The 26,617-nt window shown below is 61.8% G+C and overlaps 5 protein-coding genes across 12 annotated transcripts in view; all 5 read right to left on the reverse strand.

Moving 5' to 3' along the window:
* Nucleotides 1-1,736: 1,736 nt before the first annotated feature.
* On the reverse strand, nucleotides 1,737-7,218 carry AK1 (adenylate kinase 1). 3 transcript variants are annotated; one of them, XM_055791024.1, is made up of 8 exons: nucleotides 7,065-7,218; nucleotides 5,373-5,415; nucleotides 4,462-4,613; nucleotides 4,237-4,272; nucleotides 3,214-3,377; nucleotides 2,891-3,007; nucleotides 2,231-2,422; nucleotides 1,737-2,048 (listed from the first exon to the last, which is right to left on the reverse strand). In XM_055791024.1, the coding sequence occupies exons 3-8, from the start codon at nucleotides 4,490-4,492 to the stop codon at nucleotides 1,752-1,754; spliced, it is 837 nt and encodes a 278-aa protein (XP_055646999.1). In that variant the 5' UTR covers nucleotides 4,493-4,613; nucleotides 5,373-5,415; nucleotides 7,065-7,218; the 3' UTR covers nucleotides 1,737-1,751. The 3 variants fall into 3 exon arrangements, with proteins under 3 accessions (XP_055646999.1, XP_055646993.1, XP_027634009.1); XM_055791018.1 differs by lacking the exons at nucleotides 4,462-4,613; nucleotides 7,065-7,218 and adding an exon at nucleotides 5,642-6,480; XM_027778208.2 differs by lacking the exons at nucleotides 4,462-4,613; nucleotides 7,065-7,218 and adding an exon at nucleotides 5,642-5,853 and having other exon boundaries at nucleotides 1,737-1,950.
* A 488-nt stretch (nucleotides 7,219-7,706) lies between these two features.
* ST6GALNAC6 (ST6 N-acetylgalactosaminide alpha-2,6-sialyltransferase 6) lies at nucleotides 7,707-11,984 on the reverse strand. The gene is given in 8 exon segments (XM_055791033.1): nucleotides 7,707-8,975; nucleotides 9,053-9,160; nucleotides 9,367-9,647; nucleotides 9,649-9,701; nucleotides 9,704-9,764; nucleotides 9,957-10,136; nucleotides 11,241-11,345; nucleotides 11,730-11,984. Coding segments are annotated over 7 exon segments (900 nt in total). The 5' UTR covers nucleotides 11,268-11,345; nucleotides 11,730-11,984; the 3' UTR covers nucleotides 7,707-8,785.
* Nucleotides 11,985-12,809: 825 nt separating this feature from the next.
* Nucleotides 12,810-16,887, reverse strand: ST6GALNAC4 (ST6 N-acetylgalactosaminide alpha-2,6-sialyltransferase 4). 3 transcript variants are annotated; one of them, XM_055791261.1, is made up of 6 exons: nucleotides 16,037-16,887; nucleotides 15,051-15,127; nucleotides 14,543-14,713; nucleotides 13,987-14,399; nucleotides 13,746-13,853; nucleotides 12,810-13,664 (listed from the first exon to the last, which is right to left on the reverse strand). In XM_055791261.1, exons 2-6 carry the CDS (start codon nucleotides 15,060-15,062, stop codon nucleotides 13,475-13,477), a joined length of 894 nt encoding a protein of 297 aa, XP_055647236.1. In that variant the 5' UTR covers nucleotides 15,063-15,127; nucleotides 16,037-16,887; the 3' UTR covers nucleotides 12,810-13,474. The 3 variants fall into 3 exon arrangements, with proteins under 3 accessions (XP_055647236.1, XP_055647225.1, XP_055647230.1); XM_055791250.1 differs by lacking the exon at nucleotides 16,037-16,887 and adding an exon at nucleotides 15,369-15,558; XM_055791255.1 differs by lacking the exon at nucleotides 16,037-16,887 and having other exon boundaries at nucleotides 15,051-15,257.
* A 152-nt stretch (nucleotides 16,888-17,039) lies between these two features.
* On the reverse strand, nucleotides 17,040-19,559 carry DPM2 (dolichyl-phosphate mannosyltransferase subunit 2, regulatory). Its single transcript, XM_027778211.2, has 4 exons — nucleotides 19,496-19,559; nucleotides 19,046-19,135; nucleotides 17,844-17,946; nucleotides 17,040-17,555 (listed from the first exon to the last, which is right to left on the reverse strand). The coding sequence occupies exons 1-4, from the start codon at nucleotides 19,496-19,498 to the stop codon at nucleotides 17,497-17,499; spliced, it is 255 nt and encodes an 84-aa protein (XP_027634012.1). The 5' UTR covers nucleotides 19,499-19,559; the 3' UTR covers nucleotides 17,040-17,496.
* A 1,228-nt stretch (nucleotides 19,560-20,787) lies between these two features.
* Nucleotides 20,788-26,617, reverse strand: part of EEIG1 (estrogen-induced osteoclastogenesis regulator 1) — a 38,652-nt gene continuing 32,822 nt past the window's right edge. For all 4 annotated transcript variants that reach the window (XM_005231288.4, XM_027778204.2, XM_027778202.2 and 1 more), the window contains exon 12: nucleotides 20,788-26,080. In XM_005231288.4, coding sequence (XP_005231345.1) covers nucleotides 26,035-26,080 — 46 coding nt within the window. In that variant the 3' untranslated portion in view covers nucleotides 20,788-26,034. The remainder of the gene's footprint in view (nucleotides 26,081-26,617) is intronic.

Here is a 26,617-nt window from a genome sequence, read left to right on the forward strand (position 1 = left end):
CTGGGGTGAGCAGCAGACATCTCCCATGACAGAGCACTGCCATCTCCTGGGGACCGCGGGGACAGGTGCTCACCCGGGGATGGGGACAGGGTTGGGGACCGGGACGAGGCACAGGCACCCCTGGCCCTCCCACACCCCTCTCCCCCCGGTGACACTGCAGGGCGATGAGCAAGAAGCCCTCAAACCCTGGGATGCTGGTGGCTGGAGGGTGACAATCAGGAGGGTGGCTATGGATGGGGGGTGGCCGCACAGGTAGCCCCATGCACCCCACTGAGCCCCAGTACAGCATCTTCCCCCCATCCTGCTGCAGCTTACAGGGTAGCCTCAGGCTTTCCAGCCAGAGCAAAAGCATCTAAAACCCCCTCAGCAAGCACCCAGGGGCCATGCTGGGGAGGAAGGCAGAGTGCCTGGGCCTGCTGGGCGCTGCAGGGTCCCCCCTCCCCACCCCGTGCCCTGCTCACCACCTGGGGAAACTGAGGCACACTGACAGCACACCCAAAGAGGGATGGAGACACAAAGGTTGCCCCCCTCCCCGCTGCACAGCTTTAGGCTATAGCATCCCAAAACCCCGGCACGAGGCAAACACCCACCAGCCCCAGACCCGGCTCAGCTGTGCTGACAGCACCCTGGCCGCATCCTTCCTGCCCCGCCGCCTGCCCCCCGTACTCTGCTGCTGGCTCCTTTACCCCCTGGCACGGGGCTGACGGGTGTGGGTTTTCTTCTTAGGGATTTTTGTTTTCTTCTCCACTCGCTTCCTTCCTCTGCTCTGGCCCCGCGACCTTGGCTGCCCCCAGTGCTGCCTGCCCCCAGTCCCCTGGCTCTGTTCCCAGCTCCCAGCAGTCTGGAAGCCGGGGGGGGGGGGCTTGCCGGGGTTGTGCCTCTGCTGCCTCCTGCCCTCCCCATGGCTGGGTAAACCCCAGTCCCAAGCCCCACCACAGCCCCTCTGCTGTGGCATCATGCCTGGGCAGACCTGCAGGTGCTGGGGGCCCCCAGATGCCCATCCCCCACACTGGCACCCTAACTGCCTGTCCGATGAGGCCCTATAATTCACCCCTCATGAAGACCCCCATCCTGTCCCCACCCACGAGGACACCCAGCACAGTGGCTGGGCTCAGCTGGGTGTTCCCAGTGTGTCCTTTGGCCCCTGGGGACAGGTCTGCATGCCAGTCTGAGAGGTGGCAGCAATGGCAGTGGGTGCCCAGGGCCAGCAGGGCAGGGAGCACCCCACTCCAGGGTGTTGTGCCACCCCAAAACACCACAGTGCAGCCACTGCATACACCGAAAACCCCTGACAGCCAGAAGAAATAAGATGCTGTGGCGTGAAAGCAGTGGAAATCCCCATTGTGGCACGGCTGGGTCCCATCCTGGCCACCCCCAGCTCCCAGCGGCAGGGCCGGGGAGAGGGGATGCACGTGTGGGATATGGCTCAGATGCTGCCAGCATCTCTGGGGTCACACAGCCAGGGCACAAGGGAGTTCAGCAAGCGGGACGGGATGGGGGCAAGGGGGACTGGCTGCAGGCTCCCCATAGGGCATGGATTGGGAAGCAGGGGCAAGGAGCCGGGATGCTCCCTCCCTTCCTCCGAGCACAGCATCCCGCTGCCCCGGTGGGATAAACACCCACTTCCTGCCCTTAATCAGCTCCAGAGGGGCTGGCGGGGACAGGGGGGAGAAAAAAAATATCTCTGGAAAGAAAAACTCATTTCCTGCGACAGAAGAAAAAGATAAAGTCTGGGCTCATTAAAGTGAACTTTACTGGGGAGAGACGGGAAAGAGCCAAACACAATGTCCTTGAAATTTCCTCCGTGCGGCTCCGTCCACGAAAACAGGATAAAGCCGCTTCCGCTGTCTCTGCCGGAGGCGGGGAGTGGGGCTGGGGGTTCGGCTACAGGCTGTCGAGGTGGGAGCAGACCTGCTGGAAAACCTCCTCCACAGAGCCCTCGGCGTTGAGCTGGGTGCGGAGGGGTTAGCTGGGGGGCTCGCCCCAGAGGACGGCGCGACCGGAGCTCTTCCAGGGATGGATTTTGGCCATGGGCAGAGAGATCGCGACTGATTTAGGCAAAGGGGTGTGGGGACATCCTTGGAGGGGGTCAAGCCCACCCGAACAAGCCAGGATTGAGTTTTTTCTCCCTTCTCTCATCATCCCCATCCATCCCTTCCCCTCCCCTGGGACACACGTGCCTCGAGCTGTGGGGCTGGAGGGGGCCGGCACCAGCCACATCCCTGCTTACCTGGCGGACGATGCCTCTGCTCTTGTAGAAGGCAATGACAGGCTCGGTGGCCTTGTAGTAGGTATCCAAACGCTTCTTGATGGTCTCCTCGTTGTCATCCACCCGCCCGCTGGTCTCGCCTCGCTTCAGCAGGCGTTTCACCATCGTCTCCTTCCCCGCATCCACATAGAGCAGCAGTGTGGGGGGGGCGATCTGTGGGCAGAGGGGACACAGTTGTCACCCTGCCAAACTGGCATGGGTCTGGCTTGGTTTGGGAAGATGGTGGTGGTGAGCATGGGGGTCACAGATGTTCCCACACCATCCTTTGCCTCCCTCTGCACAGGTCTGGGGGCCACTGGGACAGTGGAACAGATGAGGAGGAAGGCAGAGGGACACCACAACCAAGCCCTGGCACTCTGCCATCACCATTGTGCTGGCACCTTGGTCACCCTGTCAGCTTGAGGACACCCTGGAGAGAAGTCCGTCCCACCGCGCCCCAGGTGCAGGCTGTCCTCCAGATGGGGTGACCCACTGGCTGGCATGGGGACAGTTTAGCGCTTGTTGGGACAGATTCTTCACCGGGATGGGGAAGGCCGGGCTGCTGCTGGATGAAGCCCCTCTGTATGGACGGTAGGTGGCATGGCACAGCACGGCACGGTACGGCACAGCACCAGCCCTCACCTTCTTCTCAAACTCCTCTCCCTGCTTCACCTCGCGGGGGTAGCCATCGATGAGGAAGCCCTTGGACACGTCTGCTTTGGCCACCATGGCGTCCCGCAGCATGTCTAGCACTGTGTCCTGGGGAGGGGAGGACAGAGCTGCCAGGGCTGACACTGGACAACATGCCCCCACTCAGCACCCCCAAATCCCTGCTGCAAACTCCCCCCCAGGCAGCAGGGACAGAGGTGCCCCTGGGCCATGTGCCAGCTGTTACTATGGCGTCCCCACAGCCACCCTGCCTGCACGTCCTGCCGTGCACTGGCCAGTGGCCTGCATGGACTCACCAGGGGCACCAGCTCGCCCTTCTCCATGATGGCCTGGAGCTTCTTGCCCCGCTCTGAGCCTGAGCTGACCTCCGCCCGCAGCAGGTCCCCCGTGGAGAGGTGGGTGTAGCCATACTTCTGCACGATCTTCTCACACTGGGTCCCCTTCCCTGAGCCGGGGCCACCTGCAAGTCCCACAAGGGCCCCATGTGCCCCAAGCCATGGGTGAGGAGCTGGAGGGGTACATGGAAGCGGCAGCACAGACCCACAGGAGTCCTCAGAGCCCGGTGAGATGGGGGCTGGTGTCCTCAGGCCCAGCACCAGATGGATGGTGAGAGGTGGGCCTGGGGTGGGCCGGGGGATGCCAAGTGCTTGGGGGTGACAAGGGCTGCTGGCAACTGGCACATGGGCACCACCACCTTGACGGCACCCAGAGCATCACTACCCCATCAGCACCCAGGACATCACTTTCCCATTGGCACCAGGGCATCACCACCTGCCTCAACAGCACCTGGACGTCACTGTCCCAGTAGCACCCAGGGTATCATGACCCTACCGGCACTCAGGACATCACTGCCTGATGGCACCCAGGGCACCACTGTCCCTTTGGCACCAGGGCATCTCCACCTGCCTCAACAGCACCTGGACGTCACTGTCCCAGTAGCACCCAGGGTATCATGACCCTACCGGCACTCAGGACATCACTGCCTGATGGCACCCAGGGCACCACTGTCCCTTTGGCACCTGACCATCACCACCCCATCGGTACAGAGGACACCACCCCCGAGGTGTTTACTGTCACTTCACCCCAGGTCATGCTGCCATCCCGTGCCTGGCCAGAGGTGCCCTCTCTGTCCCAGGACACCCCTCTGCAGCCTTTAGGAGCCGGGCTGGAGCCATGGCCACCGCATCCTCAGCCTCCAGCCCCAGCTCCCCAGCCCTGGGCACTGGCTGCTCCTCACAGCCCCCACCCCGCAGGGACAGGGAAAAGGGATGGGCTGTGGCCTTGACCCCACCAGCAACAGGACCCGCACACAGACTCACCCACCACGAAGATGATTTTGTGGTGCTTGAACTTCTCTGGAGGAGAGAAAAGGAAAAAAAATAATTACCAAAAGCCAGAAAGCCCATCAAGGAGCAAGGTGTCTCTGGGGGGGTGCCACACTGGGGAAGGCATCCCCAGGGACTGAGGGGACTGATCCCAGAGACCTGGGGGGGAAGGGGAAGGCGGGGAGGGAAGCAGCCGTGTGTTCCCCTTGTCCTCATCACCTGGGCAGGTCGGGACGGACAGGCTGGACATGGCTGAGCACAAAGACCCCAGGTTGCCTCAGCCGTGGGGCTGGAATTCCACTGCCACGTGGTGTCCTGAGACGGTCACTGTCCATGGCTCCACTGCGGGTGGGGACCAGCCGCATCCACCCCTGTGGCCAGCTCGTCACCCCGGTGGGCTAATGGGGGCTGTGGCAGGCTTGGCTTGGCACAGCCACCTCAAGTGCCTGGCACAACCCCTGGCCATCCCTGAACCCCAGCATCGGCCCCTGGATGTGGTGGCCGATGCGCAGGTGGCACTAGCCACCCTGTCCCCTTGCCGAGCACCCAGGTGCAGGGCTCCCACCACCTGCAGGATCTGGCCCAGCCATGGTGCGGGGCGGTGCCAGGGTGCAGCGCCGTGTGGGGAGGCAGAGCTAAAAATAAAGTCGAGCCGCTCTGGGGCCACTTTCCCATCTCCTGATGACAGCCGGCTGAAATTTCAACTCCTGGCACCCGGCGATCCCTGGGGCTGGGGACAGGGCCAGGTGGCTGGCAGGGACTGAGGGTGTGTGGGGCATGTTGGGGGCTGGAGGATGTGGGGGACAGACAGAGGGGAGGGAGGTAAGGAGGGGACGCAGGGGAGGGAAGGAAGGGGGATGGAGGAGAGGGATGCAAAGAGGATAGAGGGGATGAATGCAAGGGGGACAGGGGGATGCAGAGGGGACAGATGTAAGGGGAACCGAGGGGATGGGTGCAGGGGGATGGATGCGGAGTGGGACCAAGGGGCTGGATACGAAGGGGGCCAATGCAGGGGGAATGGATATAAAGGGGAGTGAGAGGGACAAAGGGATGGATGCAATGGGGATGAAGAGGATGGTCGCAAAGCTGACGGATCGGGGGGACGGATGCCAGGGGAACAGAGCACTCACCTGCTGACATGCTGCCGTGGTCGAGGCGCAGGAGCACTTCAGGCTGCCAGGGAAGAAGAGCAGGATGAGCTCAGCACATTGGGGACACACGGGTCCCCAAGACCCGTGTCTGGGGAGACAAGAGGACTCCCATCCCTGCCATGCTGGTGCCCAGCTCCATGGCCAAGCTGAGGGGGTGGGCACTAGCAGTGAGGGAAGACCCCGACCCCCAGCTTGGCCCTAAAATAGGGAGCTCAGGACCCCTGCTTCCGTGGCCATCACCTACCTACCTGGCTCCCGGCAGCCACCTGCGCATCCGGCTGCGGTGAGGGCTTCCCCATGCCGGGTGACGCATGGTGACGTTACCAGCTTCATCCCCTGCCATGACCACATCCCCGTGCCCGGGGTGCTGCCTGGCAGCCGGAAACCAGCTCAGGTTGACCAGTGTCACCAGGACACCGAGTAATGGAGGCAGCACCCCCCCAGCTCCCCGCAGGCTGTTCTTTTGTGGGGGTACCCTAAGGGGGGACTTGCAGCACCCCACGGCACCCCCATCCCCTCGGGGGGGCAGGGGGGTTGGCCACCCTGCCTGCCCGCACCCAGCCCTGCAGCGCCCGACCTGCTTGGCCGCAGTGCGTCACCCCAAACCGGCTGGACCGGGTGCTAGGACAGGGCATCCCGGGGCCACGCGCGCCCGCCGCCGGTTGTGTTACAGCAGGGAAAGGGCAGAGGCTAAGAATGGCCGGGCTGAAAGCAGCACCAGGTCACGTCCCACCTGCGCTGCAGGGCCAGAGCCCTGCGGTGGCCCCCGTGGGGGCTGGGAGGGTGCAGGACCCCGGGGGTCCCCAACTGTGGGGGGTGCTGAGCCCCAGGGCCTCTGGCACCAACCTTGGTGGGGTTGGGGGGCTGGGGGCAGCCCTAGCCCTCAGTGGGTGCTCAGGGCCTGACGCGGTGCTGGGCCCATGGGTGCAGGGTGAGGGTGACGTGGAGGTGCCTGGTCCCAAGGAGATGGGGTGGGGCTGCTGGCCAGAGGGGCCTGTGGCTCGGAGCTGGGGACAGTGTGGCCCAGGACTTCCCAACAACAGCCACCGCAGGATGCACCCCAGGGTGCTCCCATCGCACTCCACTGCCAGCTCCAACCCACCTCCTCCCCACCCATCCCATCAGCATCCAGCTCCCCGCTGGGACCCCAGGCCCAGGACTGGGCTGCTCCAGCACCCCTGCAACCCCCCAGCACCCCCTGAAACCCCTCCAGCACCCACACAATGGCTCCAGCACCCATGCAATGGCTTCAGCACCCATGCAATGGCTCCAGCACCCCTGAAAGACCCCCATCATCCCATGCAAGCCCCCCAGCACCACGTAATGGCTCCAACACCCCTAAAAGACCCCCAGCACCCCCTGCAAGCTCCCCAGTGCCCACACAATGGCTCCAGCACCCCCTACGATGCTTCCAGCACCCGTGCAAGTGCCTCAGCACCAACGCCTCCAGCACCCACGCAACCACTCCGGCACCCTGTGCAAGCCCCCCGGCATCCCCGGCAGCGCCCCCCCGCAGCCCCCCGCCGTTCCCTGCCGATGCCGCCCGCCCCGCCGGGGGCGGGGGTCGCTCAGGCAGCGCGGGCCCCCCCGTGAGCCCCCCCCCGCCGGTGCCGCAGTGCCTCGGGCCGGGCCGGGGACGGCAGCGGGACCCCGGTGCGGGGGGACACTGACCTCTGTGCGCGGCCGGCGGCGCGGGCAGCCCCTGCTGGCCCACCCGCTATTTTTACCGCTATATATAGATCGCTGGCGCCGCGGTGCATGCCGGGAGCGGGGCCCGGCGGGCAGGGACGGGCAGCGGCGGGCAGGGACGGGCAGCGCGGGGCCGGGGGACCGTCCCCCGCAGCATCACCGGCCCTCCCAGCGCCCGCCCGGCTGGGTGCGGTTAACCCCTGCGCGGCCGAGGGGTGCGGAGCACCCCCCAACCCCCGTGCCTCAGTTTCCCCATCTGCGGGGGGGAGCCCCCAACCGGCCGGGTCTGGGGTCCTGAGCCACTCTCCGCAGCCCCTCGGAGCTGTCCCCGTCCCGTCCCCCCTGTCCCCACCTCGGGGGTGCAGCGGCCGCACCCGCCTCCCTCCCTCTCTGTGGCTGCAGAGAGTCCGACCCCAGGGCAGCCGGTGCGGGGGACACGAGCTGGGGCAGCCTCAGCTGTCCCCCGCCCCAGGGCAGGCACCGGGGCGGGGGGGGGCGGCCCGCGGCTGGGGTCAGCGGCTGCCGGGCACAGGGCCCGCGGGACACACCGGTCCCCTGCCCCCCCCCCCCCCCCCGGGATGGCACCCGCTGCCCAGCCCCCAAAACCCAGCCCGCAGCCAGGGCCCAAGGCAACAGACCGCAGCAATATTTATTCCTGTACAAACCATTACAAAACACGGGCGCCCCCCGGCACCGAGCCCCCCAGAGCCCCAGCTGCGACGGGGACGGGCTGAGCCGGCGGGAAACTGAGGCACGGAGCCCAGCCACGGCTCAGCACCCAAACACGCCGCATGTAGCTCTTTTCCCCAAACCCCCTTCTCCACTGCTGAGAAATTAATAATGAAACACTCCCCTCAGCCGCAGGGTGCCAAGGGGCACTGCCACCCCCTCCGCTACGGGCCCACTTCTAAATAGTTTATAAGCGGTTAATGAATTATGAGGACGCAGCCACAGGCTGCTGCTGGCCCCGTCCCCTTTGTTACCACTCATGAGCAGCCCCGCTCCCCCTTCAGCTGGGAAACCCAAATACAAACCCCAGGACCAGAAGTGGAGAGGAAAAACACAAAAAAACCTCCCACCCCCCCAAATCCCATCACTTGGTTAGAAAAGGTTTTGGCAGTGTGGGTGTGGGGCGCAGCGGTGCTGGGAGGGGCCGAGTGGTTTTGGGATGCTGGGGCACTGATGGGTGGCAGTGTCACCCCGCTGGGTCCCACCAAGAACCGCAGGGCTTTGTTGAGGGAAGGATGGCTGCAGACCAGGATCAGGGTGCTGGGTATGGCAGAGGGGAGCTGAGCCCCAGGAGAGGTCCCCCCACCCAGAGGCTTGGGGGAGGGAGTCTCTGTGGTGACCCCAAAAGTGATGCAACCCCAAATCAAGCCCAGGGGACCTGGCCCCCACCATGCACCCGCAGGGGGTGCAACGTGCCCAAACCAGGATAGGCAGGATCTCACCCCCATGCCTCCCACCCATGGAGGGGGGGATGCCCCAAACCCTGCGCTTCCCACCTGCCCCCCCCCAAAACCAGCTCAAAACCAAACACATCCCAGGCATGAGGAGCCACTGTGTGCAATGGCGGTGGTCCTGTGGGAGGCACCTGGTGGCCCCCCAGCACCTGGCTCCTGCTGCTCCCCACTCCCGGGGGATGCAGGGGAACCCCCATCCATCCCAGCCCCAGGGGTCTGCCCAGCTGTGGGGGGCAGCCCCTAGGGCCAGGTGGGGTGGGAGAAGGTGATGTTGTAGAGGCCAGCCCAGCTGGCGAAGACCCGCTTCTCGGTGATGAAGCGGTGGTGGTTGCCCTTGCGGCTCCGCTCGTTGTGGATGTAGGTGGTGCACTCGTCGGGGCCCTTCGGCTCGTAGTAGTGGTAGGGCAGGCGGCGTGGCGGGGGCCGGCGGCTGTGTGGGGGGGAAGCATGGGGTGGGCCCCATGGTGGGGTCAGGGAGCCAGGGTGGGGACTCGAGGGTTTCCTTACCCACAGTAGTTGGGTGGCACCATGCCATAGACGTGGACGGCATCACACAGCTCTACCGCGATCACCATGGTGAACCAGCCGGTGCTGAGCCACGAGCGTGACTTCTCCCTGGGAAGGGAAAATGAGGCGAGGGGTGGGGGGGAGATGGGGGCAAGGTGATGTGGATGACGGACATCCCCCCAGGGTCCCCAACCTGCCCCAGGGACCTCCAGCCCGGTGTTGCAGCCCCTCCCATGGAGCAGCCCCAAGAGCCAGCTCTGTCCCAGGGACCTGGAAAAAGGAGGGACACGGTGCTGAAGATGGCTCTGCGGTACCTGTCCTTCCCTGTCTCCCCCCGAAACAGGTCATCAAACTGCTTCATGCGGCTGGGGGAGACGACGTAGGCTGTCATGTTGGGGAAAGAGGTACTGACGCGCTGGATGATTTTCAGGAGGCTCTTTTGCATCTTGGCAGGTGGCCCCCAGAAGATGAAGATGGTCTCCGGGGTCTTGTTGACGAACTCCTGGGGCCGTTTGAGGACGCGGTACAGGCTGGAGTGGGCTACCACACGGAAGCTGGTCTTGTTGCCCACGTCAGCCTCGTAGCCAGTGGTGGGGAGCGTCATTCATGCGGATGGTGCACTCAGCCCCATCGATGGCCGAGCCCAGGCGGTGCCCAGGAGGTGGCTGGAGCTGGTGACAATGACGCACTGGTGGCAGCGGGCAGTCAGGGTCTGGTGATGACAAGCCACTGTGAGCAGGTGACTTTTGGTGTCACCATGACCCAGCAGGGAAAGATGGAGCTGAGACAGGGGACAAGGCATTGCTGTCCCCTGCAGAGCCACCATCCCACTGGAGAGGATGTCAAGCAGACGGCCAGACCCTGTGCCTGCTGCCCTGGCCGGGCCCTGCCACCCAGCTCGTACCTTGTTCCCGCAGACGGGCAGGTACCCACTTTTCACCCCCCACTTCTTGAGGTCGGGGGGCTGGCGGGCTCTGCCCCGCAGGTGGCTGTAGGGGAAGACCTCGCTCCCGCTACCCGAGCGGTAGATGATCAGCAACATGATCAGGGCAAAGAGGACCCCCAGGGCGGCGGCGCGCTGGCTCTGCCGTGTTGGGGAGAGAGTGTCAGTTACTGCCCCGACCCTGCAGGCGTCAGCATCCAGCCCTGCTCCCCACAGCAGCTCCAGCAGGATGCCCGTGCCCCAGGGAGATGCCCACTGTCCCAGGGGCGATGCCCCGGCACTCACCGTGCTGGCCGCTCATGTCTTTGTGCTGGCCTCAGCGCACAGCGATCGCCGGCGTCCCGTGGGACACCTGCAAGGCACATGGTCACCGCCACCCGCCCGTGCTCAGCTCCCATCCCTGGAGCAGCGGGGATATGGGATGGGATACGGGGCAGGATACGGGACAGCCTGGCTCACTGTGCTGGAGCAAGCAGGGCCCCACAGGGCGGGCACCCAGCCGGCTCCCTGGCCCCTGTTTGAGGGGAGGATGGATGCCTGGTGCCATGTGGGCAAGGGGCATGCTGCAATGGCCGGGCAGGCTCTGCTGTGCAGGGAGCGGGACCCAGCCACAGCTCGTGCCGGGGAGATCCCGGTGTCGGGCCGAGCTCCAGGGAAGGATTATCCCCCGCCGGCAGGGCTGAAGCTGCTCAGCCCTGCAGGGTCAGGGAGGGTAAACCTGCTGCTCGTGCAGCCAAATCCCATTAAAACAGCCACGGCGGAGGCTCGGACCGGGGGGGGGGGGGGGGGGGGGGGGGGGCACAAGGAGCCGAGACCGGCCTCACTCAGCTCACCCATGGGCTCCTGTCCAGCCGGAGCCGGCGGCCCCCCCAAGCCCGGGCCCGAGGCATGCGGGGGGCACTCTGGGCGCTCCCCCCCGGCGGGAGGACCCGCTCCCACCCCACTCGCCCGGGCTCGCAGCAATGGACTGACCCAATTTATTTGCTGAAGTCCTCATTAGTGACTCACGGCCGCTCCTGGACTGCTCGGAGCGATCGGGAATTAAACGAGAAATCGGAGCCTCTTTACTGATCGCCCGGGGGGGGCAGGGATGGAAAATCACGCGGCAGGCGGGGTGCGGCCCCCGGGGGGGCCCCGGCGCTGCTGCCCGGGCCGGTGCCAGCCTGCCGTGCCGCGAGGCCCGGCGGGACACAGCGGGGGCAGCACCGGACACCTGCTCCGGCTGCCCCCGGCGCGGGCGCTCACCTGCGGCGGGCGGCGGGGGGGCGTCATCTCCTCCTGCGCTGCGGGGGCCGCCGGGCCCCTCCGGCGGGCGCGGCCATGGCGGGGCCCCGGGGTCACATCGCGGCTCTGCCAAGGAAGGGCTGGTCCGGACCCGCTCCCCCCCGCGCCCCGGGGTGCGCATCCCGCCGCACTCCGGCCCCGTTGGCAAACCCTCCCGCAGCCCGGGGAGGTAACAGCTACCCCAGCCCCCCGGTGCACACCTGCCCCCGCTCCTACGTGCGAGCCCCCCCGCACGCAACGCCCCCGCTCCCGGGCCGCACGGCCCCGCTCCGCAGACACCGGGCAGGCCGGGCCACGGCCGCCTCCAGGTGGGGAGGAACCGAACCCCCACCCCCCTTCCCCGTGCACCGGAGCCGCGGGGCGGGGGCCGCTCCTCCGCCCCCGCAGCGCCGTTCCGCCCCCTCCACCGGCTGAACGTCCCCCGGGAGAGGACACGCCGGGTGCACCGACCGCTCGGCTGAGCTCCGCTCCGCACTGCGCCGCGATGCTGCCGCTGCTCCTGCTGCTGCTGCTGCCGCCGCCGCCCGGCCCGGGGCCGCCGCCGCGCGCGCACGGAGCCCCGGGAGCCGCGCGCCGCTCGGGGCCGGGGAGCGCCGCGGGGTCCTAGCGCCGCCCGCCCGGTGAGGGGGCCGGGGAGCGCCACCGGGTCCTAGCGCCGCCCTCCCAGCCCCGGGCCCCGACGGAGCAGACCGGGGCTGCCCCCGCCCCTGCGGCCTGGCACGTCCCACCCCGAGGTCACCGGGGCGGGCACCGGGGCGGGGGGGGAGGGGGGGAGAAGAGCTGCACGTGGTGCCTGAGCCGCGGCCGGGCGCAGGGCCACATTGCTGGGATGCCGCGGCCTCCCCCACGCTGCCCGGGCAGCCCAGGGCCCCTCTCGGGGGCTGCCCGGGGCACGGAGTGGGCTCCGCGGTGGGCAGGGAGCGGCCCCCCGGCGGGTGGCTGTCCGAGCCCGGCCGCGCTGTGCCCTGTGCGGGGCTGCGGCAGCACCAGGCCAGGGGCTCCAGGGCTCCCCTGCACCCGCTCGCCAGCAGGAGCGTGTCCTGTTCCCGGCAGTGTCCCCAGGTCACCGACTGCTCTTCCTCACTTGACCCAGGGCTGGGCCTCAGCTGAAGTGGGAGCCAACGTGGCTCCCTCTGCCCCTCCAGACACCCCGAGGCCCCCTCAGACATGTGGCATCTGTAACAGGTTCCAAGAGTCGTTGTGGCAGCTCTGCGCAGTGTGTGGGAGCTGGCAGCCATCCTGCCCATGGCCCAGCAGAGCTGAGCCCTGTGAGACCCAGGACTACCCCACACCCAGCACAAAATCCATGCCAGGCCAGCACTTCTCCTGTGGAGAGGCAGCTGCTGGTTCCCAAATCCTGACTCCCAGCTTTTGGCACTGTCTTCCATGCTCAGGTTCAGCTTTACGCCCCCATCACCTCCTCCTCCTATTTATAGCCTGGCAGGGCAGTAGCACACCAGCAGCCCTGTGACCAGCTGCTGTCCTGTCTCCATGTCCCATAGCTGCAAGGGGCACAGAACGGCACACCACCCAGTTAAAAACGCTTTTAATGGCCATGTTTGCTTTGGTCTGAATCCAAGGGCACTTGTGACAAGGCAACTCAGAGCCCCCAGGGTGCACGTGGCCCCAGGCCTTCCCAGCTGGGGGGATACAGGGGCCCGAAGGGACCTGCCCAGGCATAGAGCAGCAGAAGGCAGCAGGATGGGGGACCCAGACCCATCTCCCTGCACCACATGCCCAGCGCTGGGTCTCGGGGCACAACTGGGACAAGGACTGCAGTGGAGCTTCATCCTTGGGAGGGACACCAGCTCCTGGCCCTGGCAGGGCCGACTCTCCAGCCCTGTGTTGCGCTGGAACCCAGCAGCATCAATGTTTAATCCTGCATTAAATATTCATCCCAGTAGAGCAGGCAGAAGACCTTCATGGTTATCCTGGGTCCATCTGGGCAGGTGCTTGGAGCCAATGGGGTTCCGTGGGTCCTTGTGCAAGCTGTGCACTGATGTGGGGGAGTCCCAGCACCCACCGGCTGGGGGAACTGGCCCTGCTGCTGTGAAGATAGAGAGTCCCCCCTCCAGGGCTTGGCAAAAGGCTTTCAACGGCGGAACCAGCAGAGCCGAGACACATCAGCACATCGCTGCAGGACAAGAGCCGCGCTGCTGCCAGAGTCTCTGCTGCCTCACCCCGTGGTTGGTGCCCTACCCATCTGCCCAGGATGGGTGGGTGAAGATGATGTTCCTCCTCTTGGCCCAGCGGGAGAAGATGGTTTTCTCGGTGATGAAGCGGTGCCCAGCGCGCCGGGCTCTCTCATGCACCAGATACATCCTGCACTCGTCCAGCCTGCCCTTCTCGAAGTAGTGGTAGGGCACGCTCGAGTGGTTCTTCTCCCTGGTGGGAGGGGATAGGGTGGGTGTGGGGGTCGTGGGACAGCACACCACCCCCTGCCCATCCCCACCGCCCCCCACGCACTTGCAGTAGCTGTCGCTGACCATGCCAAAGACGCAGATCTGCTCACACAGCTCCATGGCCAGGATCATGGTGAACCAGCCTGTGCTCAGGAAGGAGCCGGACTTCATCCTGCAAAGCACCGTGGCCACACTGGAGCAGGTGGCACCGTGCTGCCAGCCCAGCTGGGCTATGGGTGCGTGACAGGGGGGGCGATGCTACAGTGGGGGGGGGCTGACGGAGGCTCCTTGAGAGCTGGTGGTACCTGTTCTTCCCTGTCTCGTTCTGGAAGACTTCGTCGCAATATGTCATCTTCTCCTCGGTCAGGGTATAGATCTGCAGGCTGGGGTACATCTCCATCACCTTCAGCAGCGCCTGGTAGGTCGAGCCCACCTTCTCCCGGTTCATCTTCTTCGCTGGCCCCCAGATGATGTAGAGGGTTTCCTGGGACTGCTGGAAGAAGTAGGGCTGGTTCCTCAGCAGCAGTGGGACACTGGTGTGCGACACCACCCGGACGGTGCTCCGTGCCCCCACGTCCTCCTCGTAGCCAGCGGTGGGGGCATGGTTCATGCGCAGGACACACTCCTGCCCATCGATGGCCTGTCCCAGGCGTGAGCCCAGCATCTGCCCCGAGCTGGAGACAACAGCGCAGCGGCGGCACAGCGCTCGCTCCAGTGGCTGTGGGGAGATGCAGAGTCAGCCATCGGGCCCCCCGCTTGCCTCCTGCAGCAGCCGGACACACTGCAGCCCCACCTGCCCTTCCCTAAGGAAGGGGAAACTGAGGCACGGGTGGGTCGAGCTGCCTCACCATCCCCACGCACCTTCCCATCGGGGACGCGCCTGTACCCCTGGAAGCTGAGGACAGTGGGTGCCACGGGGCTGCTCCGTGCCGCCGGGGCCCAGCAGCAGGGTCGCAGGCAGGCGTGGGAGCACAACAGGACGTACAGCACAGTGACCGCCGCCACGCACACCAGCGTGAGGAAGAGTCGGACCTGGAAGCAGAGCAGGGAGGTTTCCCCAGGCCTGGCCATGTGCCTGGTCCCGTGGTGCCACGCAGCATGAGGGCGTGGGTGCAGGGCGCTGGGGCACAGGGCGCTGGGGCACAGGGCGCTGGGTGCCGGTGCCTCACTCCCAGCCGCAGCCAGCCATGTGGCCCCGGCGCATACGGCCCCGCTCCCCAGGCCGGGGCTCCGTGCTGCCCGCGGGGACCGGCAGCTGCCAGCCTCGCAGTCCCCCTGCTCGCTCTTTGGGTGAGTGGCCCCCCCGATGATGCCGGGATCCCGCTGGCCCCTCACCCCGCCCGTGCCCCCCCGCCTCGTGGGTACTCACCAGCATCCTCATCCTTGGGGGACTGGCGGGTCGCCCGGCAGGGTCCGGGGGTCACCTCGTGGGTGGGGGCTCGCACCCTACGCACAGAGTGAGCTCAGCGGCGGCAGTGGGCGAGCGGGGGGAGGGGACCCCGGGGGTGGGGTTCCCCAGTGGGGCCCCCCCATCCCCAGCACCCCAATACCCAGGGTACCCCCGCGCCTTGTGCCGGCACCTCCCCCCGGCCCCCCTCCCGCCCCGGACATCCCGTCCCGCCGCGGGTGCCGCCCCCCCGGCAGGGCTCGGGGCCCGGGCAGGGGCGGTCCCCCCGGCCCCACTCACCGCGCCGGTGGCCCCCCCGGCGCCGCCGCTCCCTGGCCCCCAGGGCCGCCGCCGCCAGGTCCCGCATCCCGGCACCGGGCTGGGGCTGCGGGGCGGGGCGGAGCGGGCACTGCCGGGACCGGGACCGCCCCCTCCCGCCACGGCCTCGCCGAGGACGCGCCCGCAGCCCAGCACCTAGCCCGGGGCTCCGGGACCGGCGCACAGCACCGACGCCGGCACCTACCCCCGGTGCCCCGGAGATCCACCCCGGCACTCACACCCCCCACACCGCCGAGCAGCCGCCCCCTGTGCCCGGGACTGATCCCGGCACCCCTCCCCTGTGCCTCGGGGATCGACACCAGCACCCACCCTCTGTGCCCCAGGGACCTACCCCAGAACCCACTCCCTGTGCCCCAACACCCACCCAGGCATCCACCCCCTGTGCCCCAGGGACCAAACCCAGCACCCCCACCATCTCCCCATACCAAGCACCCCTCCCAGGTGCCCTGGCACCCATCCCATATGTCCTGGGAACCAGCTGTCCTGCCACTGGCCCCAGCACCCATCCTGCATGCCCTGGCACCCTCCCCAGCACCCATTTTTCTCTCCACTTCCTGCTCTGCCCTCTCAAGCTTCCCACCAGCCTGAGGGTCCCTAGAAGGCCCCCCATCCCCAAGCTCCTTTCTCACCTCTGTGTGCCACTGTCTCCCAACCACCCCGCACAGCGGTAAGCTCTGGTGTGGTGGCAACAGCCCAGGGACAAAAATGACCCACAATGGCCCAGCAGTGGGGCCAGGGCGGGCAGGTGGGCCTTTTGGTATCCTGGTCCCCGTATGCTGGCCCCAGGGGGCCACCCATCATCTGCAGCCCCTCACACCATGGCCAAGCTGCAGAGCGAGGAACAACACCCCAGAGCTGCCCAGCACCGGGCACCACGCTTTGCTTTCTTTCACTGTTGACAAAGAAACACGAGCAGTAACCTTGAAACTGGTCCCAGCACTGTCCTCCGTGGGCTGGGGCCAGGGGCAAGGGGGAGCAGACAGTGCCAGGGCTAGGGGGCATGCCTGGAGCTGCACAGACACAACTGAATTCTTCTGCATTTTGCCCCCCTGTCCAGGGAGGACGCAGCAACAAGCCAGCAGGGCCACTGGGCAGCCTGGCACGGTGGGGCAGCCTCTGCCAGAGCCACAAACAAACCCCCAGCCAGGGCTGAGCCTGCAGCCCTCTACCGAGGGTGATCCTGCTTGCTGTGGCCTGGGGAGCTGCCTGGGGGCCAGAGGGTGGGGCAGCAGCAGGAGGAAAGCCTCCAGGGGAAGGACAGGGTGTCACCACAGCTGCCCACTCAGTCCCAGCCCAGCGGCTCATAGACCCTTGTCAGGGGGGCAGGAACCCAGCTGGGATGGGGGCTGCACTCACTGGCAGCAGAGTTGAACACTCCCCTGTGACACAGGGCATCTCCTCGCCACCCCCTTGGCTGGATGGCAGCAGGAGGGGACGCAGAGGGCAGCAGCAGCACTGTCCCAGCATCGTCTGCATGCCTGGCCTCATGGGGGTACCTCTTCAGGAAGAGCTCACCAGCACCACGATTAGCCCTTCCAGCAGGCAAACAGAGAATGCAAACCTGCCTTTTCCACAGCCAGTCTCATTTCTTTCCTCTAAAATATGAACCCAATTTAAAAAAAAAAACAAAACTACAAACCGTATGTAAACATTTAAAAAAAACCGAGAAGGAATAAATCACTGGACACAGCATGAGCAGAGGGGAAGGATCACCTGCAGGCTGAGCAGCAGGCAGGGACCAGGGCTTGACTGGTGCTCTGGTGGTTACAGCTGCTGGATCCCGACAGCTCCCGCAGCCAGCAGGGGTCGAAGCACAGCCAGTATGGGCAGCCCCAGCAGGAGCACAGGTCCCTCACAGCAGGGCTCTGGTCCCTCTCTCGATGAGCCCCACAGGTCAGTTTTGCTTCCCTTTGGTCAGTACGTTGTAAACTACAGAAGGCTTCATCTCTGCAGAACGGAAGGAGGGAGAGCGCAGCCAGCTCGGCGCTGAGCGCTCTGGCGGAGGCGGCTGCCCAGTGCTGCAGGCAAAGGCTTTTCCTGGCTACGATGCCACAGGGTGGGCGCCTTCGCTCATCTCTCCACTGAGCCTTCAGTCCAATTTCTTGGCAGGTTTCCTGCTCTTCCACACCACAACGGTTATAAAAATACCTACCAGAGAGAAAGCAGATTCAGCCAGAAAACATTTAGTTATGGGTACTTTTACAATACATTGTAGTGAGAAACAGATCCTCAGCAGAGTGAGCAAGAAACAATTCTGCTGTCCAGAGGCTCAGACAGCCAAAGTTACACATGAACACATGCCCCGAGAGCCTGTGCCAGGCTAAGCTGCAGCAGTAGCCACAGTGTCACAAGTGTCACACGTTAGCTAACCCGCTAGCAACCCTCTTCTCTCTTCCTAATTTAGAAGCTTCTAATTAGAACAGAAACAACACTCACCTATAAATAGCAGCAGCAGCAGCCCAGCCACCATGGGGATGATCACTGCGTACTCCCTAGGCAAAAAATACTGGTGGATCCCATGGTCACTGTCGATGAAGGGCTGCAGGAGACAGAGCGGCATCAGCAGGTGGGCACAGCACCAGGGCCAGTTCCCGACACCTGCAGACTCGTGGTTTTGAAAGCAGGATGGAAATTCCAGGTGTGAGAAGGCAGCTAAAAAAAGGGTGCCCATACCTGCCTGTGGCTCAGCCCACAGCTGCAGGGGCACGGCAGTGGGCGGGCAGACAAAAGGCAGCTACACAAGGCCAGAACAGGGGTCCCACAGCCCTGGGGTCACAAGGTGGGCATGTCTGCCCGCACGCTTGGTGCTGAATGCGGCAAATCCCCGGACTCCCTGCCCTGCAGGCGGGAAGCAGCTGCTACCGGCTCGGTTTCACAGTGATCCTGCCAGGATCCCTCTGCGGAGGCCGGTGGGAGGCTTTGGACACTAGAGAGCAGTGTAAGGGTTCCTACACAGCAGTGCGCACACCTACATGCTCGTGGCACTACCAACAGCATAACTATGTATTGGGCAGGAGAATAAGCAGACGCAAGATGGGAATTCAAAACTCTTGAGAGGTTAGAGGGGAAGCTGCCAGGAATTCAGGCATCAGCCCAAGGCTAAACCAGGCCTCTTTTACCTGGAAAGCTCGTGAGATGTTTCCTTCCAGGAAGAAAACCGCTAATGTCTCCAGCTGATGTCCTCAGAACTGGGCAAACTATCAGGCTCACAATCACTTTTCCAGAGCTCTGCATTCCCTAAACTCTTCTCCTCCCTACAAGGCTCCAGATCTGGTAAGCGTCATCTCCTACCAGAACCAGGAATCTGGGGGACTGCAAACATGGATACGAACACCTCCAGAGGCACCAGGCTTCAGCTCTCTCGAACCTCACTCTGACACTGCCCGGGACAGCCTGCCTCAGAGCAGCCAGGCAGGCAGCACAAATGAAGCTTGGTCTCACCCAGGGCAGGGCAGATGCCCCCAGAAGGGGCAAGGGCTGTGCCAACAGAGGAAGCGCTGCCCTGGAATTTTTAACCCGGAAGCTGGCAGGGCAGAGTCCTTCAGGCACCGGTGCACCCAGCCAAAGCCCAGGCTAACACCCGAGCGTGAAGTGACAAGGGAGTGACTGCGATTACAAGAGCCAGAGGAGAGTCGTACCAGCACGATGATCCAGAGGGTGTAGTAAACAAAGAGAAGGAGGCTGAAGGCAACCAAGCCGAACCCAACCACCTGGTCCGTTGCTGTGGCCTGCAAGGGGAGAGAGCGCGGGGTCCGCGTGCTGCAGCATCCGCACGGGGACGGGCACGGGCACCTGCTGCCTACTCGGCCGCAGGCCAGGCGGACGCACCGCTGCGGGAAGGGGAGAGCCTCTGCGCCGGACAGCGCCCGCGGCGGGGCCCCGCTGCCGGAGCGCGGCCGCCCGGCCGTACCAGCCCACGCCCCCGCAGCATCGACAGCCGCCGGCCCCACGCTGCCCCGGCGAGGCCCCGCGCCGGTTCTCGGCCGCGCTCCAGCCCAAACTCCCCCCCGTCAAGGGGCCGAGCAGGGGCTACCGCCTCCGGAGGGGCCCGGGGGCCGCCGGGCCAGGCCCGCAACGACCCCACTCACCATGGCGATCACCAGCACCTGCCTGCCCCCCCGCCAGCACCGCCCTTCCGGGAGCGGCCCCTAATCAGCGCGCCTCGCGTCAGCCCCGCCCTCCCCTCGGCAGCGGGCGGCCAATCAGCGGGGGCGGCCTGGGGCCCGCGGCATTGTGGGTAGCGTGGGCAGCTGGGGCGGGGCACGATGGAGGCGCAGTCCCGGGGGCGGCTGGGCTCCGACGGAGGCAGCTCCGGCCTGGAGGGGCCTAGCGCCAGGCCCGGCCAGCGCGGGGGCAGCCGGGGCAGCAGCAGCCCCAGCCGGGGCGGCCGCGCTAGACCCCGCCTTAAGTTGGTTGGGAAATAAATGAAATTCGCCGAAGCTCCGCCTCGCGCCGCCGGCCGGGGGAGGGGCTCGGGGCGGCCCGGTGCCGGGAGAGGCCGGGCTGCTCCGGGGCTGCCCCGCCAGCATCGCCCGCCTGGCGCATGCGAGTGCCGAGGGCAGGGGCGGTCCTGGAGACCGAGCGGCTCCAGCCCGGCTCCTGCACCAGAGATGCTCGTGTCCTGCGACGCAGACGTTCCCACTCCCCCCCCCCCCCCCCCCGGCTGCAGCAGGAAAAAAGGGGAAAGTCTGACCAAACAGCCGAGGGACACATGGCACCGGGGCTGTGGGACTCAAGGATGCAGCTGATCGGAATGTGCAGCTGCAGCTTAGCGAGGGTGGGGAAGGCAAAGCCACCTTCTCCCGGGGGCCTTGGTCCCCTCTACCCTTTGCATGCATCACTAGCACAGTACCCGGGCACCGAATGTGGCTCAAACCCCCGTTAATGGGATCGCCAGCCTGTGGTGGAAGAGGAGGGGCTGCCCCTGCACAAGCCGTGAGGGGCTGGCTGCAGGCATGCCCTGGAGCCCTGCAGCACCTTCCCCAGGCCACCCTGGCAAGGCAGCCCCACACAGGGGTGCCCAGCACTTCTGCAGCGGCGCAGATGGGGCTGTTTTCAAGCACAGCCTGGGCTTGGATGCAGTGTTCGGGAACACGAGACATTCTTAGCGACTCGGACCGGCTCACCTGCCTCCTGGGTTGCAGGCTGTTGCTTCCCCTGGGCTTGTGCTGTGTTGCCAGCTCCCCTCTCCAGCCCTTCTCTCATCAGTAGCAAAGGGCTGGCAGGGATCTCCACTCCCACCTGCCAAGGAAATCCTAGAAGACAAAGCCAAGTCCTATTCCAGGGCCCTGCATGCCAGCAGGCCCTGTCTCACCCTTCTGCTTCCTCAGCAGATATCTAAATACATTTAAAACAAGAAACAAAGCAAGAAGAATCAGTGTGAAGTACCAAAAACCTTTATTTTGTTTTCCCCCAAACCATAACAACATTTGACATTATAGTGATTTTCCTCATATATTTGTTATTTCTCTACGTTAGGAACCAGATACAGAAAATACAAACACGATCTGTTGAATCAAAGACGGCACAGCATTCCGTTAGAAAAAGAAACCAAAAAACTAGAGGAGCAAGATAAAAATGGTGAAAAATAGTCATTCCCTCCAGCCCAAACTTTCCAGAATCATCATCAAAATAGAGCAGTGGAAGTAGCTTCTCTTTCTAAACGCACTTCTGCTTTAAGAAAAAAGTTAGATTTATCTTTAGATTTCAAAGTAAAAAAATGTTAAACTATCTTTCAAGCAATTTTGGAAGTTTGCATAGACCCATTCCCTTTCCAAAAATATCAGCGATCTCTCTATATCCAATATAAATCAAGTGCGCGCCTCATCGGAAGATCACCAAGCTCAATTAACTTCCAAGAAAATAAAACACGATCTCCCCTTCCCCTCCCTCCCCCCACAAAAATACAGGCTCTACCGTTATTCCTTGTGTTTGAGGTGTTATGAGGCTTAGCCACACCCCTCGCTCAAAGCTTCATCCAAATTCCTTTCCATTTCCCAGGTTTCATCCAAATTCCTTTCCATTTCCCAGGTTTCATCCAAATTCCTTTCCATTTCCCAGGTTTCCACGTGGCGATGCAACGTGGAGCTGTGGAGGGCATCAAGTTTGGATGGCGTGGGTGGGCTGACAGACGACGCAGCTCTCAGAAGGGAAGCAGGGGGGAATTTTGCGCTCATCACGCCCCCCCCCCCCCCCCCCCCCCCCGACCCCTAAAGCAAGGAAGTGGCTTTTCAAGGACAAACACGTGCACCAGGCAGTGTTTGTAGGAACTTGCCCCTGGGGACCAGCCTTGTCCACAGGGCTCAGTCACCAGAGCAAGAACTCATTCAGCTAGAGACTAGGTGGGGTGGCAGGGGATGGGGATGGAGGGGCAGGGGGTGAATTTGCAGCTCCCGGGTAAGGCAGCGAGGAGGGGAGCAGGGGGGCCCCTCGCCAGGAGGGGTGTTTAACCTAGGTGCTCTAGCGTACCTGGAGTGAGGTTTTCCCAGAGGTTCACAACAGCGTGTGCAGAGTCCAGCTGCACAGCCACCAGTTTAAAAAGAAACAGCAACGACAAAATAAATAAAAAGTCAACCCCTCCTATTAAGATGAGAATGAAATTCGCATTCTTCAGGTCTCGGTCTGGTTCAGAACCCTCTAAAAACTGAAGCAAACATTTAAAAGGGCTTATTCACTTTCTGCAGGGGGCAAAGTGATGTGGAAATGGCAGGGGGGAAGATCACATGCCTGCTGCCCATCACACCGTGGGCCAGGACAGCATGAAGGCCCCCATTTAAAGTGCCGACCACACAAAAGATGACAGTGGAGGAGGAACATCCTTCTCCCCCTTTTTCCATCACAATTTCCAATTGAAATCCATCTCTTTCACCAAGTCAAACTAAGCCTATTCTTTTGGACATTCACTCAGTTTATACTGTTTAAAAAAAAAAAAAGTTAGTAAAAAAAAGTACACTGAATCTCCCAACTCTTTGCAATGGGCTTCCACCAACTAAAGGTCCAGAAACTGGGAAAGCAGAGTCCACATGTTTCACCCAGCCCCCAGACTGGAGCAGAGAGCCAGCTCTGCTCTCCAGGGTCAGCCAGGCACGAGCAGCCCTGCTCACCAGCATCACAGACCCAGGGGATGCAAAGTCTTGCCAATAAGGTCCTTTCACTTGTTTAAGCCACCTCTGAATCCCCTGAGAAGGGAAATAATGTGGGGAAGAATGTCCCCCCGCTCAGGCCCCAGGAATAAAATATCAATGAAACAATAATGCAGTCCAAAAAACACCAGCCTGCTGGGTTTATAAAAAAAAAATTCAATAAACTTCACGACAAAGAAAAACAAAAACCCAAAGGAAACTAGCCAGCGGTTTGGGTCTGGAAACTGATTCACTTCTTAAATGCTCAAAATCTGACAAGGAACAGACGGCAGCAATGCCACAAGGAAAAAAGTGCTCATGAGACGCAGCTTCCCAAGGGATGGCAGCGAGTCTGTGGGACAAGTGATCCCACTTCCATCACCACTGCCTCGTATGCCCACCACTGGCCAGGGACCACTGGGCATCGCTCGTGATGGACATGCAGCAGGAGCTCTACATGGGATCCAGAAACAGGAACAGACTGCTGCATCCTCCCTCTGGGTCTGCTCTGGGTGCTCCAGCCCTGGCTGTGCTGCACTAGGCTGAATAACTAGGGCTGCTTTCTTATTCAAAACGAGGGGTAAAAGAGCTAGAAAGCTACATAAAGACCAGGATCTGTGGAGTCAACAGCGACATGGAGACAAGGAAGAGATATCCTAAGACACACAGTTATCAGAAACACAAGCAATGATGTGCCAAGCCTCTGGAAGAGAAGCCAGAGACATGCCCAGGTTGGCCACAGCTACGCGGTGGAGCAGGTTATACCTCTGCCAGCCTGGGAGGATGAGACCAGCTTTCTGAAAAGCTCAACTGCTGCTCCTCTTGCTTCGTTGGGAAGAGACTCCTCCCTCTGTCCCACTGTGGGTTTCATGACATGCTGAGCTGCCAGCACCTTGGAACAGCCGACTCTTGCCAACGGGAGCCCAGAAGAAAGCCCTGGGTTCCCAAGTGCTCTGACAGTGACTGCCATTGTTTTTCATGGGAATAGAAGCAGAGCAGCAGCAGTGAGCTGGGTTTTGGCCTCCTTCCTGGCTTATGTTTGCTCCTTTCAAGTCCTGGTTGGACCCGATTTCCCGAGGGGCTTCACTGGCCTCTGGGGGGGCCGCAGATGCTCTGTGCTGGGGAGCAGCCTGACCCTCAGCTCTGCACAGCCAGGGCAGGAACACCCACCACCGTCTAAGCCTGCTTCTGCCCTCGCCCTGACCTGAACAGAGGGTAAGGCCAGGCCTGGCTTTCTGGCAGAGCCCCAGGGAGAGAGAAAAGCAAGCAGTTCTCCCCTTCCTGCAGACACGCAGCATCCCAGGAACTGGGCAGGATGCTCACCAGCCTGCTAGCAAGTGCCAAACCTACCCAGACTGAATGAGGAAGAGATCACCACTGAAAAACACCAGCAAGTGTGAAAGAGCTTTTGTTCTAGACAGACTTAAAAGATCCAACACTTTTCCCCTACATTAAACCAAACCAAGGTGGCGTTGTCTGTACCCTCTTCTTACTCTAATCCAAATTTAATTCCCTTTGAAGGGCAAGGGTGAAAAAGATCCATACCCTATATGTGGTCGGTCCAAATACAGAAAGAAACCTCTGAAAGAGACAAACTGTCAAAACAGAGTAAGCAGCAGTATAGCTTTGCCACACTGCCTAGCACCCTCCCCATGCAGCCACCCTTAGCTAGTAGGGTGGAGAGAAAAAAAAAATATCAAGGCCCTTTCATTCCTTGTTTCTCATTCTGCCAAATTCCCTTTTCCAGTAGCTCATCTGCATGCATTCTAGCCACAGAGACCACAATTAATCTTTCCCCCCCACCCCCTTTAAAAAAAAGGCTTTACAATAACTAAGAATTTGAAGAACAACGCGATCAGTTACAAGTCTTTCTTGGCTGAATGGGACAAGTGTGTGCCTGTGTGCATGCGTGCACACGTGTGTCAGAGCAGGGCATGCTCCCAGCCAGGCCCGGGAGCGTGCCACTGCTCCAAGCGCATGGCTGCCGAGTGCCATCACAGTACACCAGTGAAAGAGGAAAGGGCGCTACACAGAAATAGCTTATCGGCTGAGAGCTCTGTACAGGAAGGGCTGCAAGCACAGTCTGCTGACGGCCCACGGCTGGAGTCTGCCTAGATCCTCACTTGCAGTTCAGCTGCCAGGAGAATCTGTAAGTGGGAGCTGAAAGGGACTGACATCTCTGCCACACACTGCAAGGAAAAGAAGGAGCTAAAGTGTCAAACAACTGCAGAAACCAAACCCAAAGAAGAGCAATTGAAAGATCAACCAGAAAACAGTTTGAAGCCTTGTCAGAAGAGTTCGCTTGCCACGAAGCAAGTAAGAACTGCTGCTGTGGCTAACGCAGCAGGTAACACCCATTCTACCTTTGAAGGCAGAGACAGTGGCTTCTCCCCAGCCCCAGAAGAAACCAGCTCAGGCATAGATCCCTGCTGACAGGGCAAGAAAGGCCAACCAACACAGATTCCCTTACTGGCCCAGGCCAAGAGAAGCAATTGTTAATCACTACCACAACAGAGAGACCACTGCAGTCAACTGCATCCTGCTCTGGCCCAGGGGAGGACTATCAGATAACCAGATTCTTTTCACAGTCCAAGAAGGGCAGCTCCCTTCCTGCACCAAAAAAAAAAAAAAAAAAAAGAGAGGCTTTGTATTCCAAGCTTCAACAGTGACTATTTGCTGAATCAGTCCAGCAAACAGGGACTATGCTCCTGAAACAGCAAGTAGAAGCCTCCTCCAGGTAAAATCTGGAACCTCTTAAAGTGCTCCTGCTAATGCTAATAGATGAACACTGCCCTTCCATGCCCAGCAGTGGAAAGGTGTAATGCAGTTAGTGGTATAACAAGCATTAGCATTTAACCATTTATCAACTCCCATCTGGATTGCGGTAGTTTTCTGAAATGCACTTTTGGGAAATATTTCCTATGAGAAGGGGATGTTTGGGGATTTGAGTGTAGGAAAGTGAAGCGTACACCATAGCATACCTCGTTCAATAAAACCATTGCCTTGGAAGGTAATGCTCCCTTGCAGAGTCAGTGGAATAAAGCATCCTGCAAGTGACCGTTTCACTAACAAGCAGCTCTCTGTTTGGTTAGAATATTTTCCCCATTCCCCCAGTGGTTTGATGAGTTCACAGTGGTATAACCCGATGTTTTGGGGAGACAGAAGCTGATAAGTCCTCTGCTGCAAGTGAATGGGTGGAGCGAGGGATGCAGATGAGCAACATCCTCTAGGACTAAGGATAAGCCCAACAGACACCTTGCGTCTGATCAGAAACAGGGGGAAGGCAGGCACTGGAAGAACTGGGAAGTGGAGAAGGGTAATGCCAACGCAGGGAAAGTGCATGATCTGGAGTGGTCTTGGAGTAGTTCTGCAGTGCAAATGTATGGGGAGGGGCATGGAGAAATCCCTTCTGGAATGCTGCATGAAGAGAGGTAAAGGTTGGCATCCATGTGGCAGCGGACTGGGTAGGGGGCCTGCTTCCAGCAGCTCTACCCTGTTCTTCACATTTAGTGGGTTTCAATCACCACTGGCTCGTAAACTCCAGATGAGACCCTGGAGAGGCAGAGGGGAAGATAATGAGAAAGCCAGGTTATTTTCCTCAGTCACTTAGAGCAAGCAAGTTCTCACTCGGAGCTCTCCACTCACGAACACTGCCCTCTAACCCCACACAAAATAGTGAAAATAACGAGTCAGTCTGGCGAGAAATCAACACTCATAATACAAAACAGACAGCTACGTGGCAAACTAACACTAGAGGACTTGAAAGAGCTGCATGTAACACATGATTCCTTCTGAACGACAGAGGAAAGCAGGGAGTATCCTGCACAAAGAGCCACTGTTCCTGGCTTTGCTGTGTTCCCAGTTTTGTCACCAACTTGACACATCTTTGCAGTACCATTATTGCTTTTTTGTTTTTAACTTCCAAAGGTGGTATGAAGGCTCAAATGCGACTAGCCAAGACACTGTATTAAGAGCTATCGTGGCAAGAAAAAGTTTTATTGGTTCAGAAGTCTTTTGCGAGAGAACAAGCCCTGGACAATAACGGAGGAGGCAGGGCAAAGGGACAGTAGCCGGGCTGCTGCAGTTCTG

Source organism: Falco peregrinus, chromosome 1, assembly GCF_023634155.1.
Source record: "Falco peregrinus isolate bFalPer1 chromosome 1, bFalPer1.pri, whole genome shotgun sequence".
NCBI classification, from domain to species: domain Eukaryota; kingdom Metazoa; phylum Chordata; class Aves; order Falconiformes; family Falconidae; genus Falco; species Falco peregrinus.

Bases quoted from the DNA above. Each gene is read 5' to 3' on its own strand.
- AK1 (XM_055791018.1), bottom strand. From the start codon at position 5,692: ATGGGGAAGCCCTCACCGCAGCCGGATGCGCAGGTGGCTGCCGGGAGC. The intron at 5,416-5,641 runs GTAGGTAGGTGA...CTTCCCTGGCAG, and splicing joins AGGTGGCTGCCGGGAGCCAG to CCTGAAGTGCTCCTGCGCCT. The intron at 2,049-2,230 runs GTAAGCAGGGAT...TGCCTAAATCAG, and splicing joins GCAGAGGCATCGTCCGCCAG to TCGCGATCTCTCTGCCCATG.
- ST6GALNAC4 (XM_055791261.1), bottom strand. The intron at 14,400-14,542 runs GTGCGTGGGGAT...ATCTCCCCACAG, and splicing joins GGCGCGTCCCCGATGGGAAG to CCACTGGAGCGAGCGCTGTG. The intron at 13,665-13,745 runs GTGCGTGGGGGG...CCCTCCCACCAG, and splicing joins GTCAGCGACAGCTACTGCAA to GGAGAAGAACCACTCGAGCG.
- DPM2 (XM_027778211.2), bottom strand. The intron at 17,947-19,045 runs GTACGACTCTCC...TGTCTCCTGCAG, and splicing joins CCCTCTGGATCATCGTGCTG to CCCTTCATCGACAGTGACCA. The intron at 17,556-17,843 runs GTGAGTGTTGTT...TCTCTCTGGTAG, and splicing joins GCTGCTGCTGCTATTTATAG to GTATTTTTATAACCGTTGTG.